The sequence below is a fragment of the Phocoena phocoena genome, chromosome 14 (assembly GCF_963924675.1).
Source record: "Phocoena phocoena chromosome 14, mPhoPho1.1, whole genome shotgun sequence".
NCBI classification, from domain to species: Eukaryota; Metazoa; Chordata; class Mammalia; order Artiodactyla; family Phocoenidae; genus Phocoena; species Phocoena phocoena.
In genome coordinates, this window is record NC_089232.1 from 39,703,347 (window position 1) to 39,724,267 (window position 20,921).

A 20,921-nucleotide genomic window follows, 5' to 3' on the forward strand; every position below is an offset into this window, starting at 1 on the left:
GCTGGTATCTGCCTTAAATGGAGGGTCAGGAGCTAGAAGGAGATTTAGTGGATTTGCTTTCCAGTTAGATATAGAAGCCTCTATCCTAGACTAGCTGTACTGTAGTTATTTTTGTGATTTAGAACCCGTAATATTGATAGAACGGGAATTGGTTCGTTCAGGGAACTTTACAAACTTTCGGGATGCATTTTAAGTGTAGTCTGTAAGTTGGCTACTGGCTGAGGGCAGAGAGGGGACTTGAGAATGTTGGAGCTAGAAGGGGCGGTAAGTGTTCTTTATTTTGGCCTGTCACCAATATAGAGATCCCTCCCCATCATAGTGGGTTGTCATCTTCTCTTTTTTTGAAGACGCAAGGTGAGTGGGAGGTCACGCTTCACAGGGTAACCCTTCCTCTTGGGGATGGCTCTACTTCTTTGGTGCCCCGTCTTGCTGGGAAAATAGGGAAGTTATCTAGAAACATATGGTTAAGAAAAGAAATACATAAATGCACATATACGTTTTCGTGAACGGCAAACATCTATACGTGTATCTACTCCTCTAGAGAGGCCTGGGTTTTTAATTCCTATAAAAGTCAGCACCTGGAGCAGTCATTCAGTGTTTTGGAAATAATGCTTTGTGCTCAGCTGTTTCAGCACATTTGTAGATCAGCGGTATTACTTGTTGATTGGTAGACAGTGATGTGGCTATATGACACACCCAGTGATTAGTTTCAGAAACAAATAACAGGTCAGTAGTAAAGGAATCTTTGAGATGTTCTTGGGGTAACCTAAAACTTGATTTAATGATCTTCAATTCCAGGGACATCCCACCTGGTTTATAGAGCTCTGTGTCAAAAGTTGGTCCCAATGCATATAGAAATCTAAAGTGACCGATGCATAACATTCAATCAAAACCATTCCCAATTTGTGGCAGATTTTTTAATGAGACCTGAAAGATAAGATTCGTTATTTGTTACTCAGCCATAAGGAAACATTGCAACCTAATAATACATAAGGCATTTATTTCTGAGGCCCTAAAGTGGAAATGCTGGGTCTGGAGAGACTTTTATGAAACAGAACAGGTTAAAATGCTTTTCACCAGAGGAGTACAAGGCATTTGAAAAGATTAATTCAGAAGAGGGCAACACATTTGAGAGTCCAGAAAGGGAAACAGGAGTCCAGTGCTTACTGCACCCGTGCAGCGTGCCATAGCTGCATTTGCAAACATTTCCGCATTTATGGAAGCAGTGAGGATACCATCTGCCTGACATAAGCTGGTTTGGATGTTATGCAAAGAGCGTTCCCTGTTTGAGTCTGGGCCTGTTCCGTGTCCTGGTCAGTGAGGGAGGGTGGAACCTTGGATTCCACATGGAGGGATCCTTAGGAATTTCCCAGGCTTGCTCTGGTCCTAAAGGAGGTGAGTCCCAGACAGAAGGGATGAGAGCCTCATAGCCAGTGGATCTCTGGCTGCCAGGAGAACATCAAAGCTTCCAGCTTCCATTCCTCCCCTCATGCTAAGACAGCACTTATGAAACTGGATTGTGCGTACGAATCACCTGGAGTGCTTGCTAAACATAGATTCTTATACTCTACATCCACTTCCCCAATCCCAGTTTTTGATTCAATAATTCTGAGGAAGGGCCTGAGACATTGCATTTCCAACAAGCTCCCAGGTGATGCTGATGCTGGGCCTGGGTCTACACTTTGAGAACCACTGCCCTGAGAGAACCACCAAGGAAATAAAGAGAGCATAGCTAGACCACCCACTTCCCTGCCAGCCACCGGAGCCCACCTCTCCCTGGGGAGAACGAAAATGCAGGTGGGAGGAGAAGAGGCCCTCAGTCAAGGGCAGCCTGGGAAGACAGAGCTGCTGGTTGAGGGTGATGCTTAGAAGCATTAATTGTGAGACTCTACTCTGCCTAAACTGTGATGGGATAATTGAAAGCATCATAGCAAGAAGTTAAACCCTAGGGAAGCTATTAACAATTCAGCATTTCCAGTTCCTGTGGGCATGTTGATTCTACTTACCAATGAGAACGTGTTCAGAGATGTGTTTGGCGGGAGAGGCTGCAGAATCAGCTGGGGTCCCCATTGTCTTTGGTTTGACACTCTTCGTGGAGGAAGAGAAATGCAAGTATGAGTCTCTCTCACGAAGACAGTGTCAGTAGCTTGTTAGGCTGATAGGAATGGTTTGTTTCTCTTCAGCTGGCTGATTCTGCAGGGGAAGCAGAAGTAGAGGATGAAAACAGTGGGGGGTGAGGCAAGGTGCAGGAAGTAGATCAGGTGTTTTCCAATTTTGAAACCAAGTCAGTTCATTTGGACCTTTTGAAAGGTCCACTCAGCACCTCTGGGCTGGACTCTTTCCCAAGAGAGGTTGTTCCTCCGAATGGGTCAAGAGAAAGAGATCCCTTCTCACTGGTACTTCTTGAGCAGTACAGACCAGGGTGGGAACGACAGAGGGGAGGAGAGAGATGGATATCCCAGAAAAGAGCACTGGACTGGGGAGTCAGGAGACTAATTCTGATCTTCACTTTTGTGGTTAACCATCATTATAGCTGTGAGCCAGTCATTTAATTTCTCAAAGCCTCAGTTTCCCCACCTGTAAAATGAAGGCATTAGACTTGATGATCTCTAAGGTTTTTTACAACTCAAAACCAAACCCCAAACCAAATAATGGGGGCAGATACTCAGACGCTCTCCTTGATGAGCCCTCACTTTGCCTTGTGGCCTAGTGCTGTGGGGAACTGGGCCAGGCTGCTACCCCCAGAAACTCAGCTTGCTCTAGGCCAATGGGTTAGTAGATGAGTTTGCCAACAGGAGATGCATGCACGTGGTCAGGCCTGGACCAGGTTAATGGTTCTCCCATTGCTTGCTGGGGGTCTATTTGAGGCACCTCAGGGTCTTCCCAGAGTAAGTGGCAGGGAATATGAAATGAGTCTTTCCCAGTGTGAGGGTCCAAGTACCCTGTTGCTTTTATGCTGGGGTCACAGTACTCAGTTGTATGGGTCTCCTAAGAAACAGACTTCAGTCTTGGCAACAAACAAACTTATTAAATAGCTGAGGCAAGAACAAGTGCAAAAATGGATTCTCAGATTTCTCGTTGAAAAACACTATGACTAAATCTGTAGTTAATTTTACCCTTGCCTCTCAATTCATAGAACATAAGCAGTTAGATGAAGACATGCTTGCTTTTTAAGTCTAGTCTTCCTGCTTTTGCTGGTTCATTTTGTGGTATTTGTTTTGTTTGGGGTCAGGGAGGAGGACATGCCTCTGTAGATGGTCTCGGGCTAGGCGGAGCCTTCGTGGCTGCCTCCCTGGGCAGGCCCAGTAACAACAGATTTATGCCTCCGTGTAAGAGCTTCCACGAGCAACACGCCATTGTTACCCACCAGGCTCCTCATGAAAGGAAACCTTGTGCTGACTGCCCTGGCTGTTCTTGGCAGCATGATCTATAGAAGGAGAACAGGATGTATTTTACACTTGAGACCTGCTATCCTAGAGTATAACAACAACTCTTCTAAGTGCTCTTAATATTAAGCTAATGGAAAACATACTCTGTTTACTCACCATCAAAGTCTGTTTTTCTTCTCTCCCGCCTCCCCCAATCATCACAAACTCCAAGCCTCTAGGACACACGGAGTGTCCCTGCTCCATCTCTCCTCCACTCTGTCTCAAGGTTGACCTCTCCATGCTTGGTTAGCTCAAGGTGGACTTGGAAAAGCTAGGAACTCACCACATAAACCATACAATCCCCAGGTTGCACAAACCAAATATTTCCTTTCTCACAAAAATCTCACGGCTAAAACGGCTTGATTTACGGCTAGATTTATGTTTATCAGTGTGAGAAGTCATTTTTCCTCACCAGAGTGCAACCCAGTGCAGTAGAATAGAGAAGGTGGGCCACGTTTTTCAGGGTGTTGCTATTTTTGGAATGCTGCTTCGCTCCTTGTCATTGAACGGTAGGATTCCTTACCCTTAATGTGAGGACTTGGCCAAAGTTATCTTAACCCCAGAAGTCTAATCTTTATTGCCCACTGCTTTGTGCTGTAAGAAGCCATGTCTACATGGGGTACTCCATGGATAGAATTCCAGGTCCTGAGATGCCCAAGGTTTCCCTATCATTGAAGGTGCTGTCATAAAGACAGAATGGGAAGAGTGGGACAGGAAAGGCAGAGTGGGACTCTGTTCTAGAAGAAAAGATTCACAAATCTACTCATTTCCTGTTACCGTATTGTTTTTTGCTTGAGCTTGTCTATAAGTAAAGTAAATGTATGCATGTAAACCAGCCTTGCAGATAAATCCCCCCATTTTACCAGGCTGCCAGTCATATTACCGATTTTCCCCTTGCTATTTACACATCTCTTATTATCAGACAATAACAAACAAACAAATGAACCGAAGAACCCCCCCCCGCTGCCCCATACCTAAAACAAACTCCCTTCCCTTTTGTCAAAAAAGACCAAAATTAAAAACAAAGCAGAACTGTGGGAAAGGACTCACCACTGTTCTTTTGACACAGGCCCGGGCCTGTTAACTATCTGCAAGGCTGTTGTAATGATGTTAACCTATTTTAATGGAATTGAAATGTGGTATCCTGTGGTTTAAGATGCACATTGTTTATAGCTTTAGTGCTTGATTTTGGGTTTCTTTCACAGATAAACTTCTGCACTGGAGGGGGCTCTCCTCCCCTCGTTCTACACACGGAGCTCTAATCCCCACGCCTGGGATGAGTGCAGAATATGCCCCGCAGGGTATTTGTAAGTTGAGCATTATTTCTTCTACAAACGTCCATGTGTGTAGAGATGAGAGTTTCTGGAAATTACCCTTACTTTTTAAGTACTGAAAGGAGTTATTTCCAAAATACATTGGCATCTGCATATGTATATTCCATTACTCACTTGGCACCCAGCTCCCCCAATCCATTCAGCCCTAAGTGGCTTTTTTCCCTCCCCTTTCTGTCTCTCTCCTTACTGAAGGCATGGGGCTGAAAGCAGCTCATCCCTGCGGGTCTCCTCCCCAGGGTCTTGTGTGGCTCCATGGCTGGTGACTGCATACATCTGTGTGTTCAGGGCCCATTGTATTGCTGGACATTTACTCCCATGGCCTCATTTAGGACTTTGGATTTACGCCATGGCATATGTCTTTAGCAGAGGCCAGAACCGAAAGGAGTCAGTTCACAGTTACTCTAGAGTTATCCTCATGCATGTTATATATGCATTTACGTGTGTATTTAAACATGGTATATTTTTATATATGCATCGTACATTATATATGTGCAGACATATATGATTTCTATTTGTTTTTCTCCTAGATTTAGAGAAAAATGCATAGCATTGTTGCTAAAATTCAAAGATGCCACACACACCCCTCCCGCCATCACTACGACTACCACCATCCAGTTACTTAAGCCAACTTTCATAGTGGGGACCTTATGAAATTTAGATTCGTATGTTTATAAAAATGTTTTTGGGAAAAAAATGTTTTTGAAAGATGTTGTTTTAGAAGGTAATACAGTTTGCTTCTCTCTGTAGGAATAAATGGTATGAGTCATGCATGGCTAAAAAGTCAGATGCGGGGCGGGGGGGGGGGGAGGGGGAGGGGGGATTGATTCCACCACAAACACAAAAAAGCAGGTTCAAGAAGAAAAGAAGTGTGGCATCTAATTTGTATTTAAGGAAAATATTTTTAAAGTAAATGAAAAAAATAACCTTTTGTGGAAAGAAAAGAAGAAAGGGAATGATGTGTCGTGGAGAGGGAATAACAGAGAGCAAAATGCAGGAGTTGGGGCCTTAAAGGTGACTTGTTTTCAGATGGGAGGTCAACTAGACCCAACCTTCTTGTGAATGGTGTCTGCAGGGCAGGGCCTGCGCCCTGAGATCAGACTGGAAGCTAGTTGTTTATTTTTATTAACTCCTAGGTCTAGGTAACAAAGAGTTATTGTATGAATTTCACAAGCCCTCAGGTCCTGACTGCTGGGTGGTGCAGGGGTTAAAAGCACCTCCCTGCCACGCACCCGCCCACCCACCCCACCCCACCCCCCGCCCCAGGCACCCACAAGCCTAGCTGGGCAGAAGCCTGGGTTAGGTCACTGATTGTACAGAGTTTAGGGGTTTGGACTCATGGTTTCAAGTCCCTACATGCTGACTGGGTGGGCAGAACTCACCTCGTTTTGCTGGGGGTGCCTGGGGCCCTTACTTGGCTGTGGGAACAGAGCCACCCTTGGAGGGAAGGGGTAGGAAGGGAGTGAGTTCTCTCTCTTCCTCTGGATCCTCCTGAGGGCAGGGAGTTTGATCTAGGGGGTGGGAAACCAGTAGCCTGATAAGGAGCCCCTGTCTTCTCCCTGCTTCCGGCAATGGGAGGGAGCCTAGTTTGCTGGTGCCCATGCCGGCAGGACCAGTTTAGGAGTGACCAGAACAAGGTATGTGGAAATGGGTTGTAGGGATCCAGAAAGTTCTGAAGCAAAACTGACCCGCACCCCACTCAGCTGCCTTAACCAGTGCCCTTGGCTTTCAGAGCACTTAGCACTGACCTTGTAGCCTCCCTGCTGGGTGGACCATGGGCAAGGGCCTTAAAAATCACCCCCTCTTGCTTTCTTCTAACCAGGGCCTCCCCTTGGCCTGGGAAAGCCCGGATTCTGGATTCCAGTCTTTCCTCCAGAAGCCCTTGTGGGTGTGTAACGTGTGGTTAGTCATCATTCGTGGTAACTAATCAAGCCTGGTAATAATGAAAACTCACATTCATGTTGGACCTGATAGATTACAGAGAGCTTTTATATATGTTTGTCATTTGAGCCTCACAATTCTTTAAGGTACTGTTTTTCACGCTCATTTTCCACATAGGAAACCTAAGACTCGGAGAAATTAAATGACTGTCCCAGAGCTACCAGCTAGTAAATAGTAGAGCCAGGGGTCCCTCATAAGACATCACTCTTCTAAATCATGACTCTTGAGCCTTGGTGACAAACTAGGAATGGGGTTATTCCTTTCCATACAATAAAATGAAATAAAGTAAAAGCTGTAGGTGAGCTAATAGCTGATTTTAACCGTTTTGATGCCTCAAGTTCCCATGCTCGGGGCCAGGTCTCCGTTTATTGCTCTAAATCAAAACAATCCCAGTGAATGCCCAATGAGGCTCTCAAATTGAGAAGTTGATTTCCATCAGAGTAAATGAAGAATATTATTATATTTTACACGTCAATAAATCAATGTAGCCCTAATTTTGCCACACAGGAAATCAATTCTGGTCTTTCTAAACCATCAAAGATGTTATGAACAAAGTAATTTCACAAATTACGGCAAGTAACACATTTATTGATGACCGCAGTTTCGGAATTTAGAATCCGTGAGCCCTGTGATATAATATGGTGCACGGGCATGAGCTGAGTGAAATACAGATTATATGGTGAAACTGTAATGCATCATTTGCTATTAGTGGACTGGTAATAATTACCAGTTTCAAAGCAGCTCTTTCCATGTAATCTTTAGTCTCAATCGTAACAGCCCTTCTCATTGACATTATGATTACACTAGCTGCCCTCATGATCTAGAATATCTAGTTGATGGGAATACTAAAATGCGGTAGTGAAAACTGTATGTTGTATGCTCATTATAAGATAAAATGCCATTTTCTCTAACCTGATGTGTGAGAGAGGGGAGGGTAACAGCACAGTGTTAACATATTGTAGCATGATCACATAGCTTTGAAAACAAAATTTTAGGAAGCTCAGTGCGGCAAAATAAAATGGACTTTTCTCATTTAAGCCTTTTTAAAAGGATCCAGATGAGACCCTTGATGTAGTGCTATACAGATTTCGGCATTTACCAATGACTGCATTCATGGTGCATGCAAAACCAGCATCGCTAATTATGGGTCCAGTCCTGGGTTTCAATAGAATATTATAAGGTAAAATATGATTTAAAGGCATTTGTAGTGATGAAAGTGTTAACGACTTGCTTCAGCTGACAAATCTCCTTTTTACTTACCCAATTCAGATTGTCAGGCTAAATGTATGATAATAACACAGAGTCCTAGAGAGGCAAAGGAGAAAGCCACAGAGGGTCACGGTAGTTGGAACTAGATAGTTTTTTTCCTGCCTATTTAGGACCCAAGTCATTGTTCAACAACAACAAAAAATTTATGAAAATACGCTCAATGATGCTTTTTATTTCCCTTTGAAGAGAGAAGGCAAACAAAAATAGGCAGATAATGTGATACTAATGTCAGCGGTTTTCTTTCAAAATCTTTCTGCCTTTTTTTTTCCCCCTCCACATTAGCAAATGTTTGAAACCTAATTTTGGTATCTTATCATCTAATCTTGTTAAAGAGATTTACCCAGGAGTGGGATATATTGAGTGAGATTATAAATGCATTGTAAAGTAAATTACAAGGTCAGGGCAGGGAGTCCATTATTCAGACAAGTGCTTGAGTGAGGCTGGCTTGTTTTGGAATATGAGTGTTTGGGGCTCCTGAGAAGATGCTGCCAGCTTTTCTGACTTGCTAAATGGAAGAATCATAATTGATTAATTCCTCAGTCCCACTCTTTAACTCCATGGTGAATTTTTTCCTTTTTCAAGAGTTACTGACTAATACTATCTGTGGCCTTAAGGAACGCCTCTTAAAAAGGGGAACTAAAGTGTATTTCTCATTTGTGCTTTATACAGTGTCTTTTTTGGAATTCCTGGGAAGTTACTGATTTTTCTCATCCTAGTCCTTTGGCCACCAGCATCTGAGCCCTTTTTAATGCTGAGTTGACTGGTAAACTGTTAGTTACTCCCTTGTTATATGTGTTTTTTAGTTTAGCTATCACCGAAAAGGAATGATTGGGAAGTCAAGCTGGCCCCTCTTTGCCACAGCGGCATTTCCCACTCTCGGGTTCTTTTCAGCGAGAGAGAATAATGTGACTTAAGCAGGGCCCCTCTCCAGACGGCTTGGCTACTGGCCAAAGAGTTGACTAGCTGAACTGTATCTTTCTGTTTCTTTCTCAACTGGAGCTGAGGCTCAGCTGAGGGCGCAGGATGTTGTATAATTTGGTTCACGTTGTTAGCCTCTCAAAATAATGAGGAGGAGGCTAGTGTAGCATTTCTCAGCCTGCTGCCCTTCATGGTGCTGGCTGCTTTAACTGTTCTTAAGCTAGGATGCTGTGTCTGCTTAAGTTGGCACTAGACACTCCACCTAACTTCTCTAGACTCCCATTTGTTTGACTGGGGTGGACAACTCCTAAAGATTTGATATGGCCTGTTGGTTAAATCTGAATTAAATTTCTCTATTGAGATTTTTTGTAACAGCCGTTGAGATAAAAATGGGAATCCCCGTGGGGTGTTGTGGAACCAGAACTGGGACTAACTGACCCTCACACAGGCTGGGGTTGTGAGGATGTCGCTAGTCTCTCTTCCACGTAATTATTTCATGAGTACCTTCTCATTTTTAACAATATCAACAATTAGTGTGTTTCAGGCTAAGATTAAAAGCATCTCTAGGGCCATAGAGAATTGTAATGAGTTGACCTTCTCTTTTTTCATATCTCCATGAAATGATTGCCTGTTTAGAAAGTTCACCTGCCACCCAGGGGGATTTAGGAAAGCAGGAAAGTTTCCCTTAGGCCAGCCTGTCCAAATCCCTCACTTAACGGACAAGGAAAACAGAGGTACAGAGATGAAATGGCTTGCCCCAAAACACAGCTGGTGAAAGACTGGAAAGTTCAGAAGATGTTTGCTGAATTTCTCTAGAATGTAGGGATCCTCATCCTCAAGCTTGAATCGATCTAGATCTTTCTACTTTGAAGACTGGATTTAAAATTCTTAGAACTGAGTCAAATGGCAGGAAGACTGATTTGACAAATTTTTATTGGGCACCAACCTCCAGATGTGCCAGCACCATCTAGGCACAGGGGATAAGGTCAGTGAGGGCTTAGGCCGTGGGGTTGAGGGCTGGGGGCAGGGAAGGCTGGAGGTGGAACATAAATAAGCAATTGCTGATGCCCTCCTTGGTGATTAAACATTGATGTTGGTGTTGTATTATTTTGCAGGTAAAGATGAGCCCAGCAGCTACACATGTACAACTTGCAAACAGCCATTCACCAGTGCATGGTTTCTCTTGCAACACGCACAGAACACTCATGGATTAAGAATCTACTTAGAAAGCGAACACGGAAGTCCCCTGACCCCGCGGGTTGGTATCCCTTCAGGACTAGGTGCAGAATGTCCTTCCCAGCCACCTCTCCATGGGATTCATATTGCAGACAATAACCCCTTTAACCTGCTAAGAATACCAGGATCAGTATCCAGAGAGGCTTCCGGCCTGGCAGAAGGGCGCTTTCCACCCACTCCCCCCCTGTTTAGTCCACCACCAAGACATCACTTGGACCCCCACCGCATAGAGCGCCTGGGGGCGGAAGAGATGGCCCTGGCCACCCATCACCCGAGTGCCTTTGACAGGGTGCTGCGGTTGAATCCAATGGCTATGGAGCCTCCCGCCATGGATTTCTCTAGGAGACTTAGAGAGCTGGCAGGGAACACGTCTAGCCCACCGCTGTCCCCAGGCCGGCCCAGCCCTATGCAAAGGTTACTGCAACCATTCCAGCCAGGTAGCAAGCCGCCCTTCCTGGCGACGCCCCCACTCCCTCCTCTGCAATCCGCCCCTCCTCCCTCCCAGCCCCCGGTCAAGTCCAAGTCATGCGAGTTCTGCGGCAAGACGTTCAAATTTCAGAGCAACCTGGTGGTGCATCGGCGCAGCCACACGGGCGAGAAGCCCTACAAGTGCAACCTGTGCGACCACGCGTGCACACAGGCCAGCAAGCTGAAGCGCCACATGAAGACGCACATGCACAAGTCGTCCCCCATGACGGTCAAGTCCGACGACGGCCTCTCCACCGCCAGCTCCCCGGAACCCGGCACCAGCGACTTGGTGGGCAGCGCCAGCAGCGCGCTCAAGTCCGTGGTGGCCAAGTTCAAGAGCGAGAACGACCCCAACTTGATCCCGGAGAATGGGGACGAGGAGGAAGAGGAGGACGACGAGGAAGAGGAAGAAGAGGAGGAAGAGGAGGAGGAGGAGCTGACGGAGAGCGAGAGGGTGGACTACGGCTTCGGGCTGAGCCTGGAGGCGGCGCGCCACCACGAGAACAGCTCGCGGGGCGCGGTGGTGGGCGTGGGCGACGAGGGCCGTGCCCTGCCCGACGTCATGCAGGGCATGGTGCTCAGCTCCATGCAGCACTTCAGCGAGGCCTTCCACCAGGTCCTGGGCGAGAAGCATAAGCGCGGCCACCTGGCCGAGGCCGAGGGCCACAGGGACACATGCGACGAAGACTCGGTGGCCGGCGAGTCGGACCGCATAGACGATGGCACTGTTAACGGCCGCGGCTGCTCCCCGGGCGAGTCGGCCTCGGGGGGCCTGTCCAAAAAGCTGCTGCTGGGCAGCCCCAGCTCGCTGAGCCCCTTCTCCAAGCGCATCAAGCTCGAGAAGGAGTTCGACCTGCCCCCGGCCGCGATGCCCAACACGGAGAATGTGTACTCGCAGTGGCTCGCCGGCTACGCGGCCTCCAGGCAGCTCAAAGATCCCTTCCTTAGCTTCGGAGACTCCAGACAATCGCCTTTCGCCTCCTCGTCGGAGCACTCCTCGGAGAACGGAAGCTTGCGCTTCTCCACGCCGCCCGGGGAGCTGGACGGAGGGATCTCGGGGCGCAGCGGCACGGGAAGTGGAGGGAGCACGCCCCATATTAGTGGTCCGGGCCCGGGCAGGCCCAGCTCAAAAGAGGGCAGACGCAGCGACACTTGTGAGTACTGTGGGAAAGTCTTCAAGAACTGTAGCAATCTCACTGTCCACAGGAGAAGCCACACGGGCGAAAGGCCTTATAAATGCGAGCTGTGCAACTATGCCTGTGCCCAGAGTAGCAAGCTCACCAGGCACATGAAAACGCATGGCCAGGTGGGGAAGGACGTTTACAAATGTGAAATTTGTAAGATGCCTTTTAGCGTGTACAGTACCCTGGAGAAACACATGAAAAAATGGCACAGTGATCGAGTGTTGAATAATGATATAAAAACTGAATAGAGGTATATTAATACCCCTCCCTCACTCCCACCTGCCACCTCCTTTTTTCATCACCCTCCCCTTTCCCCATCGCCCTCCAGCCCCACACCCTGTAGGATTTTTTTCTAGTCCCATGTGATTTAAACATACAAACAAACAAACAGAAGTAACGGAAGCTAAGAATATGAGAGTGCTTGTCACCAGCACACCTGTTTTGTTTTTTTGTTTTTTTCTTTTTCTTTTTCTTTTTTTCCTTTATGTTCTCACCGTTTGAATGCATGATCTGTATGGGGCAATACTATTGCATTTTACGCAAACTTTGAGCCTTTCTCTTGTGCAATAATTTACATGTTGTGTATGTTTTTTTTTTTTTTTTTTAAACTTAGACAGCATGTATGGTATGTTATGGCTATTTTAAATTGTCCCCGATTCGTTGCTGAGAAAACATGTTGCTGTTTCCAGTTCCGTTCTGAGAGAAAAAGAGAGAGAGAGAGAAAAAGACCATGCTGCATACATTCTGTAATACATATCATGTACAGTTTTCTTTTATAACATGAGGAGGGAAAACAGTCTTTGGATTAACCCTCTATAGACAGAATAGATGGCACTGAAAGCAAATCTCTACAAGCTAAATGTCTGTCTCTAAAGGGTTAAATATATCAATTGGAGATGAAGGAAAGGCCTTGAATTGACAAATTAACAGAAAAATAAAACAAGTTTATTCTATCATTTGGTTTTAAAATATGAGTGCCTTGGATCTATTAAAACCACATTGATGGTTCTTTCTACTTGTTATAAACTTGTAGCTTAATTCAGCATTGGGTGAGGTAATAAACCTTAGGACCTAGAGTATAATGCTATATTGTATTTCTCACAACAATGGCTACCTAAAAATATGACCCATTATGTCCTAGTTAATCATCATTTTTCCCTTTCGTTTAATCTTGTAAGCAAAACTGATTATACCAGTATAAAAGCTATTTTGCTCCTGATGAGAGCTTAAAAGAAAGGGGCTCTTTTGCCCAAAGTTTTATTTTTTTTAAATGATGATTAAATTGAATGTGCAACGTGCAAAAGCTCTGGAACACGATTAAATAATTAGTAAGGGATTCATTTTATGAAGATAACTTGTTTTAAATAATGTCTTTTGAAAAAAAATTCTGGCACCAGAAGAAATAGATCCAGATTTACTTGGTTGTCAAATGGACAATCAAACGATAAACTTTAAGACCTCGAATAGCATGTTAAAAAGAAGAGACTGACAATAAGGTTTGACAGAGGGTAACAGAGGAAAAAAATATGTGATTTATTAGCACAATGTGGTACTGTTTGCCATTTTAAACTAGAACAGGTGTATAAGCTAATATTGATACAATGATGATTAACTATGAATTCTTAAGACTTGCGTTTAAATGTGACATTCTTAAAAAAGAAGAGAAAGAATTTTAAGAGTAGCAGTATATATGTCTGTGCTCCCTAAAATTTGTACTTCATTTCTTTTCCATACACTGTGTGCTATTTGTGTTAACATGAAAGAGGATTCATTGTTTTTATTTTATTTTTTTAATTTTTTCTTTTTTATTAAGCTAGCATCTGCCCCAGTTGGTGTTCAAATAGCACTTGACTCTGCCTGTAATATCTGTATCTTTTCTCTAATCAGAGATACAGAGGTTGAGTATAAAATAAACCTGCTCAGATAGGACAATTAAGTGCACTGTACAATTTTCCCAGTTTACAGGTCTATACTTAAGGGAAAAGTTGCAAGAATGCTGAAAAAAATAATTTGAACACAATCTCATTGATGAGCATTTAAAAAAAAAAAAAACTAAAAAAAAAACTTTGCCCGCCATTTACTTGACTAATGAGCTTACTTACTCGGACTCAACATTGCAAGCGCTGTGAATGGAAAACAGAATACACTTAACATAGAAATGAATGATTGCTTTCGCTTCTACAGTGCAAGGATTTTTTGTACAAAACTTTTTTAAATATAAATGTTAAGAAAAAAAGAATTTTTTAAAAAAACACTTCATTATGTTTAGGGGGGAACTGCATTTTAGGGTTCCATTGTCTTGGTGGTGTTACAAGACTTGTTATCCATTTAAAAATGGTAGTGGAAATTCTATGCCTTGGATACACACCGCTCTTCAGGTTGTAAAAAAAAAAAACATACATTGGGGAAAGGTTTAAGATTATATAGTACTTAAATATAGGAAAATGCACACTCATGTTGATTCCTATGCTAAAACACATTTATGGTCTTTTTTCTGTATTTCTAGAATGGTATTTGAATTAAATGTTCATCTAGTGTTAGGCACTATAGTATTTATATTGAAGCTTGTATTTTTAACTGTTGCTTGTTCTCTTAAAAGGTATCAATGTACCTTTTTTGGTAGTGGAAAAAAAAAAAGACAGGCTGCCACAGTATATTTTTTTAATTTGGCAGGATAATATAGTGCAAATTATTTGTATGCTTCAAAAAAAAAAAAAGGAAAAAAGTGTGACATTGTACAGATGAGAAGCCATATAATGGCGGTTTGGGGGAGCCTGCTAGAATGTCACACGGATGGCTGTCATAGGGGTTGTACATATCCTTTTTTGTTCCTTTTTCCTGCTGCCATGCTGTATGCAGTACTGCAAGCTAATAACGTTGGTTTGTTATGTAGTGTGCTTTTTGTCCCTTTCCTTCTATCACCCTACATTCCAGCATCTTACCTTCATATGCAGTAAAAGAAAGAAAGAAAAAAAAAAAGGAAAAAAAAAAAAAAACCAATGTTTTGCAGTTTTTTTCATTGCCAAAAACTAAATGGTGCTTTATATTTAGATTGGAAAGAATTTCATATGCAAAGCATATTAAAGAGAAAGCCCGCTTTAGTCAATACTTTTTTGTAAATGGCAATGCAGAATATTTTGTTATTGGCCTTTTCTATTCCTGTAATGAAAGCTGTTTGTCGTAACTTGAAATTTTATCTTTTACTATGGGAGTCACTATTTATTATTGCTTATGTGCCCTGTTCAAAACAGAGGCACTTAATTTGATCTTTTATTTTTCTTTGTTTTTATTTTTTTTTTTATTTGGATGACCAAAGGTCATTACAACCTGGCTTTTTATTGTATTTGTTTCTGGTCTTTGTTAAGTTCTATTGGAAAAACCACTGTCTGTGTTTTTTTGGCAGTTGTCTGCATTAACCTGTTCATACACCCATTTTGTCCCTTTATTGAAAAAAATAAAAAAATTAAAGTACACAATGTAAGCTTCTTGTGTCCTCATTTGACACACTCTGTAAATTACTTTCAAGAAAATAACAGGTTTTAAGAGAAGGCCAGTCAGTCTTTTTCAAGATTATTTCTATGGGCATTTTGATGCGTGTATTATACCCTAAAGGAACATAAAATACTTACTATATTAAAATAGACATATCTCAAGCCATGGAAATAGTTTAGACTTTATAATTCTAGAATAATTTTCGAGAAATGGAAAGTGTTTTCAGTATGATGTTAAAAACTTCCCCTCCATCTCTTAGCAGTAATCCATTCAGATATAAATGAAAAACTTCCTGATAATAGCATCTTAAACCTTTATTCCCTTTGGATTTTTTTGTGTTCTTGTTGTCTAAAAGTTCTTTTCTATTCTCCCATCATGCCCTATCTTAGAACATAATGTAAAAAAGTTGTTTTTTTTTTTTAATCAGCTCTTTTGTTTCCACATAAGAGTCTTTCCTCATACCAAAAATAACCCCACCCCTCAAATCTAAAAATCCAGAAACAAAAGCATCAGGTAAAAGAGAGAGGGGGGAAAAAAAAGAAAGCAAGTAAGCAAGCAAGCAGTAACTAGGAGTTTAGCCAGCTTTGGCCAAACCTGTGGAATCAGCCACTAATTTCCTGAGATATATGGTTGCTTTGTGATTCTGAGATCCTAGGGACCCTAGTTGGGACAGATGTTGTAGCTGTTTTTATAGGGTCTTCCTGGTTGATAGCAAATGAGGGTGGGAATACCCTTCAATTATCTTTTGGCCAACCAACAGATTTATAAAATGAAGCAACGTCTTTGAAAAGCAAGTTAGGTCTGTTTTAAAAACCCCTACTTAGAAATCTGTGTTGTCAGTTTTACAAATACTGCATGTTGCAGCATCTATTTGCTTTATTAAACACATACCTCTGTGACACTGTCTCCCTGTTCCCAGTGTAGATGAATGGATACGACATTGTTCTTCTTTTTGTAAAAAACAAAACAAAAACCGTTCTGTTGTCTTGTGGTAGCATTTCTGTTGCTCAGTTCTTATGCCCTGGTGCCTTGTGAGGTGGCCTTTTCACAGAATGCCTTTTATCTGAGGCAAGAATTGTTTCATCTTTCTAAATTATAGAGAAAGTAAGTGTATTTTTTAAAAGTCTGTTTGGGTGGGAAGCAGAGAGTGGAGGCAGGGAGGAATCTGGTAAGAGATGATTTGGGAGAGCATAAATGGTACAGGAGCTGGGATGGAATGAGGGGGTACTTGCAGAACTTGATAATTGGCAGTGAAGTGAGGGGTGATGTATGTGTTTTAGATGAGTTTAACTTCACAAGTGAATCCAGAATGCTGTTCAAGACAGATAGAAATATTCTTCAAGTGCCATGCCAGTTTCAGACATGGTGACTTTGCTCCACCATATTAAATGTCCATAAAACCGCTGTGTATTCCTATTACTCTTTTATTAGGGGCTCTGAGTACAGCTGTGCAGGTTTTATATACAGTATTCATTTAAATTTCTCAGTATATGATGCTCTTAGTGTAATTAGGTTTTGCATCCTGACAGACAGAATTAATGGTGGATACTGTATGCTTGTATGCTCAAATTTCTTAAATGGGGAATGGGGAGGGTGCAAACATCTGGTGATAAATCACAGATTATGTTTGATTTACATGGTCCCAAAGTTAAATAAATTTATTGGGAGACAGGTTCTTCAGGGTTCTCAGTCTCCTGACTTATTGAAGCCCTCTTATAAAATATTATTTCTGAAGCTGCGTGAACAATAGAAGCCTGAAAACCTAGGCAACAAGAATATAACTTATCAATGACATCTTGTATCTGGAACCCTAAAATTAAAAATCTTAATATAAAATAACAAAAAACATTTCCAACAGTAGGATGAATTCATGATAAAGCTTTAAAACGAGGAACTGCTAAGGACATGAACACATTTCAAAATTCTCGACTTAAGTTTATGTGACACCCCTGATGTGTTGAATGCAATGTTCTCTACATACTTGAACTCCTAAAGCTTAACATGTTCCTTTTTATCTTCATTTTGAGAACAATTTAATAAACAGGAATACAGTAAATACTATTTCTCACAGATTTTAACCCAGACACTCTCCAGCACATGTACTACCTTCATCCTGAAACCAGTAACTCTCCTCTCTCTGCTTAGGACCTACAAAAAGAGTGAGACGAACATATTTTAAAGGTTGCTAAGAAGTGAGGTGAACGCTTGGGTCTTCGTTTGTACCAGCAATGGCAGGAAGTGTGAAGTAGCTGAGCTTTTCCCAGGGCATTCTGTGATAGAACTGTTTATTTAAATACCATTTTTGTATATGCAATAAGTTCATACTGTATATATTCACAATGCTTGAAGTGAGGACTTGAAAGGAAGTGGCGGCGGGGGCTAGATATCATTTCATTTGGAGAAATAAGGAAATGAGCTGGTTTATTCACAGACACTAAAAGTTTGTTAAAAGGTACTGGGATGTTTCAGGCCTTCCTGGAAAGGAGTTGAGAAGCCTCAGGCCCCATTCTGTCCTGCTTCAAACACTTTACTCTCAGAGAGTGAGGGAGGAAATAACAGTGTTTTCGTTTTTTAAACCCCTCCCCGGCTCCATACACACAAACATGATTTCTTATGACTGTGTTGTAGTCGTGTGTTCTTCATTATGATTCTGTTACTCCATTGTCCCTGGGCCTGGTGTGTTCAAGAATGTACACATCCTATGCTCTTTTTTTCAGACTACTTCCCATTTAAAAAAGCAAAAAATTGTGGGACTTTTGCTGGTATGAGGATGGGATTAGCAGTGTTCTTTAAACCTGCTTGGAAAAGTGTTTTATAAAAGACTGTTAACTTTTAAAAGGCATTAGCCACTTAGCAAATTTTCCTAAGTGTCTCCTAAGGCCCTGCAGCTTTCCCAATTAACAATAAATGAACCCATTTTTAGAGACATGGACATCAGAACACATAGACGGAGCTGGGATTATGTACATTTATTCCAGGGTTGCTTTAGCTACAAATTGTAGACATGGGTTTGTGGGTCTGTTCTTTTGCTTGCTGTCATCTTGTTATCCCATTAGCCCGCTGTTTCATTTAGTAAAACACATGGCCAGTGAATCAGCCTTTAAGGGGATGGGCCTATTTCTCTCTCTCTCTCTATTTCCCAGTGTCATTCATGATCATGGGATGCGATCAATTCCTCCCTTTCACATGGGAAAGGAGACCAATACAGTTCACGTGGGTCCATTGTACTCAAGAACCTAAACTTGGCTGAAGGCAACTCAATGGTTGATCCAAATACTGTTTTCCCTTTCTGTAAAGTGATAAAGGGAGCATTTATCAGGTCTTTATGAGATGGCAGAAAAGGCAAATTAAGCCATTTCCCCAAAGTCTATCCTTTAAAGCAGGACCCCCAAACCCATAGGGGGGCTGTGCTTTTAAATAACAATGGATGTGGTACATGCCCATGCTAGCTATACTTTGTCTGTTAGGATTTTAAATATTGGTAGCAGGTCTGACAAAGGGGTTTGATGGCGGGGGGGTGTGGGGGAGGTATCAGCGAAAGGGGCCTCAACGACAGTGACTTAGGGCTGGGCTGGGAATGGAATTCCCAAGAGCCCACCTGGACACAGCAGGCCCCTCAGCCCAGGTCTCCACTGCTCAGGGTGGGGGGATGCGAGAAAGCAGCTGAGCTCCAGACCCTGGGCCTCCTGCGGCGCCAAGTCAGGGGAGAGGAGGCCCCAGGCCCCTGCTTCGGGTCGCCATGGCAACGAGGCCTGGAATGCCACAGTCGTAGCCCTCTTCCTCGGCACATCCGGACTCCCAGTTCTGCTGCTTCGAGTCAATGTACAAAGCAAGGGAGGAACCCTGGAGGAAAATAACCACTCCCTTCTTCCCTTCACCACTGCCTTGTCCCCTTACAAAAAAGAAAAAAAAGAAAAGAAAACTGCATGTTTGAAAGAAACTACAGGCAGTTTTTGGTGCCATTTGGGAGCAACTATTTTGAGTTCTGGTTTCCTCTTCAGAGATTTGTTCGCCTCTTGTAAATCGTTGGCTGCTTTGACGTTGAACTTGATGACATTTCATGTTTTCGTTGTGCTGCTTTTACATCAATTTTGAGTTTTTTGTTTCTTTATAATTTTATTATTATTTTAAGGAAATGTCCCCCTCCCTCCTCCTTCCCCTGTTCTCCTCAACCAAAGGACTGTTTCCTACTCAGTTTTCTCAGTCATAAGGGAAAGTGTTTCCTTCCAGGTGTGTCCCCAGCTTATTAGGACTGTCCTATGATCGGGGAGGGTGTCCGGGTCCTTCGGGGGAAGGCGGGCAGGGAGGCATGGGGAAGGCACTCAGAGGTCAGAGATTTGGGGGAGGTGGGGGAGATTGAGTTTGAAATCATGTTTAAGATGCCGGTGGCTCAACCTGTGCTTGATTTAAGTTATAATTTTAAAAAGCTAGTTAGAGAACAGAAAATGACTGGGCCAAGTCACACCTGTACTTTTTTTTTCCCCCTCCTCTGTCTCCAACCTCTTTCTAGGTTCTTCACACACCCCCGTTCGGCGTAGTACCCAGAGAGCTCAAGATGTGTGGCAGTTTTCGGATGGAAGCTCGAGAGCCCTTAAGTTCTGAGAAAATTTGAACCCCCAGGGGCGGGGTGGACGCGTGCCGCCCAGCCGACATCTGCGTGGTCTGTCATCCTGCTAGTTTGTGATGTTTTCTGACAGTAGCCTCCAAGAAGCCGTTGTGCGAAGACAGAGTCCTGCAGTGTCCTTCCTGCCCGGGCCTGCAGTGCCATTTTATTTATATTTTTTAATAAAAAGTAAAAACAAAAAAACAGACCCACATTGGAACAGTGAATCAGTCCCATATTGAGGGCCCATGGACCATCGCTGTCCTGAGTGCCGTCCTGGCCCTTCTGAGACCAGCCAACCTAATTCCCCGTATTGTGGAAATGAGCATGAGTCCCCCAGACCCCTTGTTTCTATACATTCTATGTTGTCTTTTAAAAAGTGTGCTTAACATTGACACAATAAATGTTGGAGCTTTAGGTGGTGTTTGCTTGTTCTTTAATTATTAATGCTTATAAGACAATGCAGCCGCTTCAGACTGTATTTCTGTACCCGTTTTTGCAGATACCCATCGGGTGGGAAGGAGGAACAGATTTGAGGAACGGGTAGGAGGTGTAGGAGGGGAAATAGGTTACTGCTTATCAGATGGCATAAATTTTCAAGGAGAATCAAAATGCAAAACTTGGGAATAAATCATAGCAATATCATAATTAATGTAGTAGTAGTGTTGCTGTTTATTAACGCTAAAGTGTGGTTTTCCTAACTGTCTGACATAATTTGCATACCATTAAATAATGCATAATATGGCATGCTGAATTCTGTTTTTCAAATATATGCTTTTGGTGGCTACCATGCAGGATTTGAATTTGTCTTTTAATTTAGCTCAAGAAAGCTAATATCCCTGGATTAGTGGTAAATCCCAAAGAAGGTGATGAAAATCAGTAGTTGTTTATTAAGTATTCTAATTTTAGGTTCCCCAAACTTCAGCAAATATATCTTAATGCAGACAAACAAACAAACATAAAACTTCTTTATTACCCACATCAGGAAATTTGGGGCAGGTTTATAAGGGGAAAAAAATGATAGGAGGAAAGAGGTCCATATCAGAACACG

The 20,921-nt window shown here is 42.9% G+C and overlaps 1 protein-coding gene across 10 annotated transcripts in view; it reads left to right on the forward strand.

Moving 5' to 3' along the window:
* Positions 1-20,287, forward strand: part of BCL11A (BCL11 transcription factor A) — a 97,962-nt gene extending 77,675 nt beyond the window's left edge. The window contains exons 3-6 of one of the 10 annotated variants that reach the window (XM_065890642.1): positions 4,634-4,735; positions 10,003-10,145; positions 10,683-11,745; positions 19,778-19,869. In XM_065890642.1, the coding sequence (XP_065746714.1) occupies positions 4,634-4,735; positions 10,003-10,145; positions 10,683-11,745; positions 19,778-19,869 (1,400 nt within the window). Of the gene's footprint in view, positions 1-4,633; positions 4,736-10,002; positions 12,050-19,777 lie in introns of those variants that run through there. The other 9 variants (XM_065890643.1, XM_065890636.1, XM_065890635.1 and 6 more) reach the window with 9 other exon arrangements.
* The last annotated feature ends 634 nt before the right edge of the window (positions 20,288-20,921 follow it).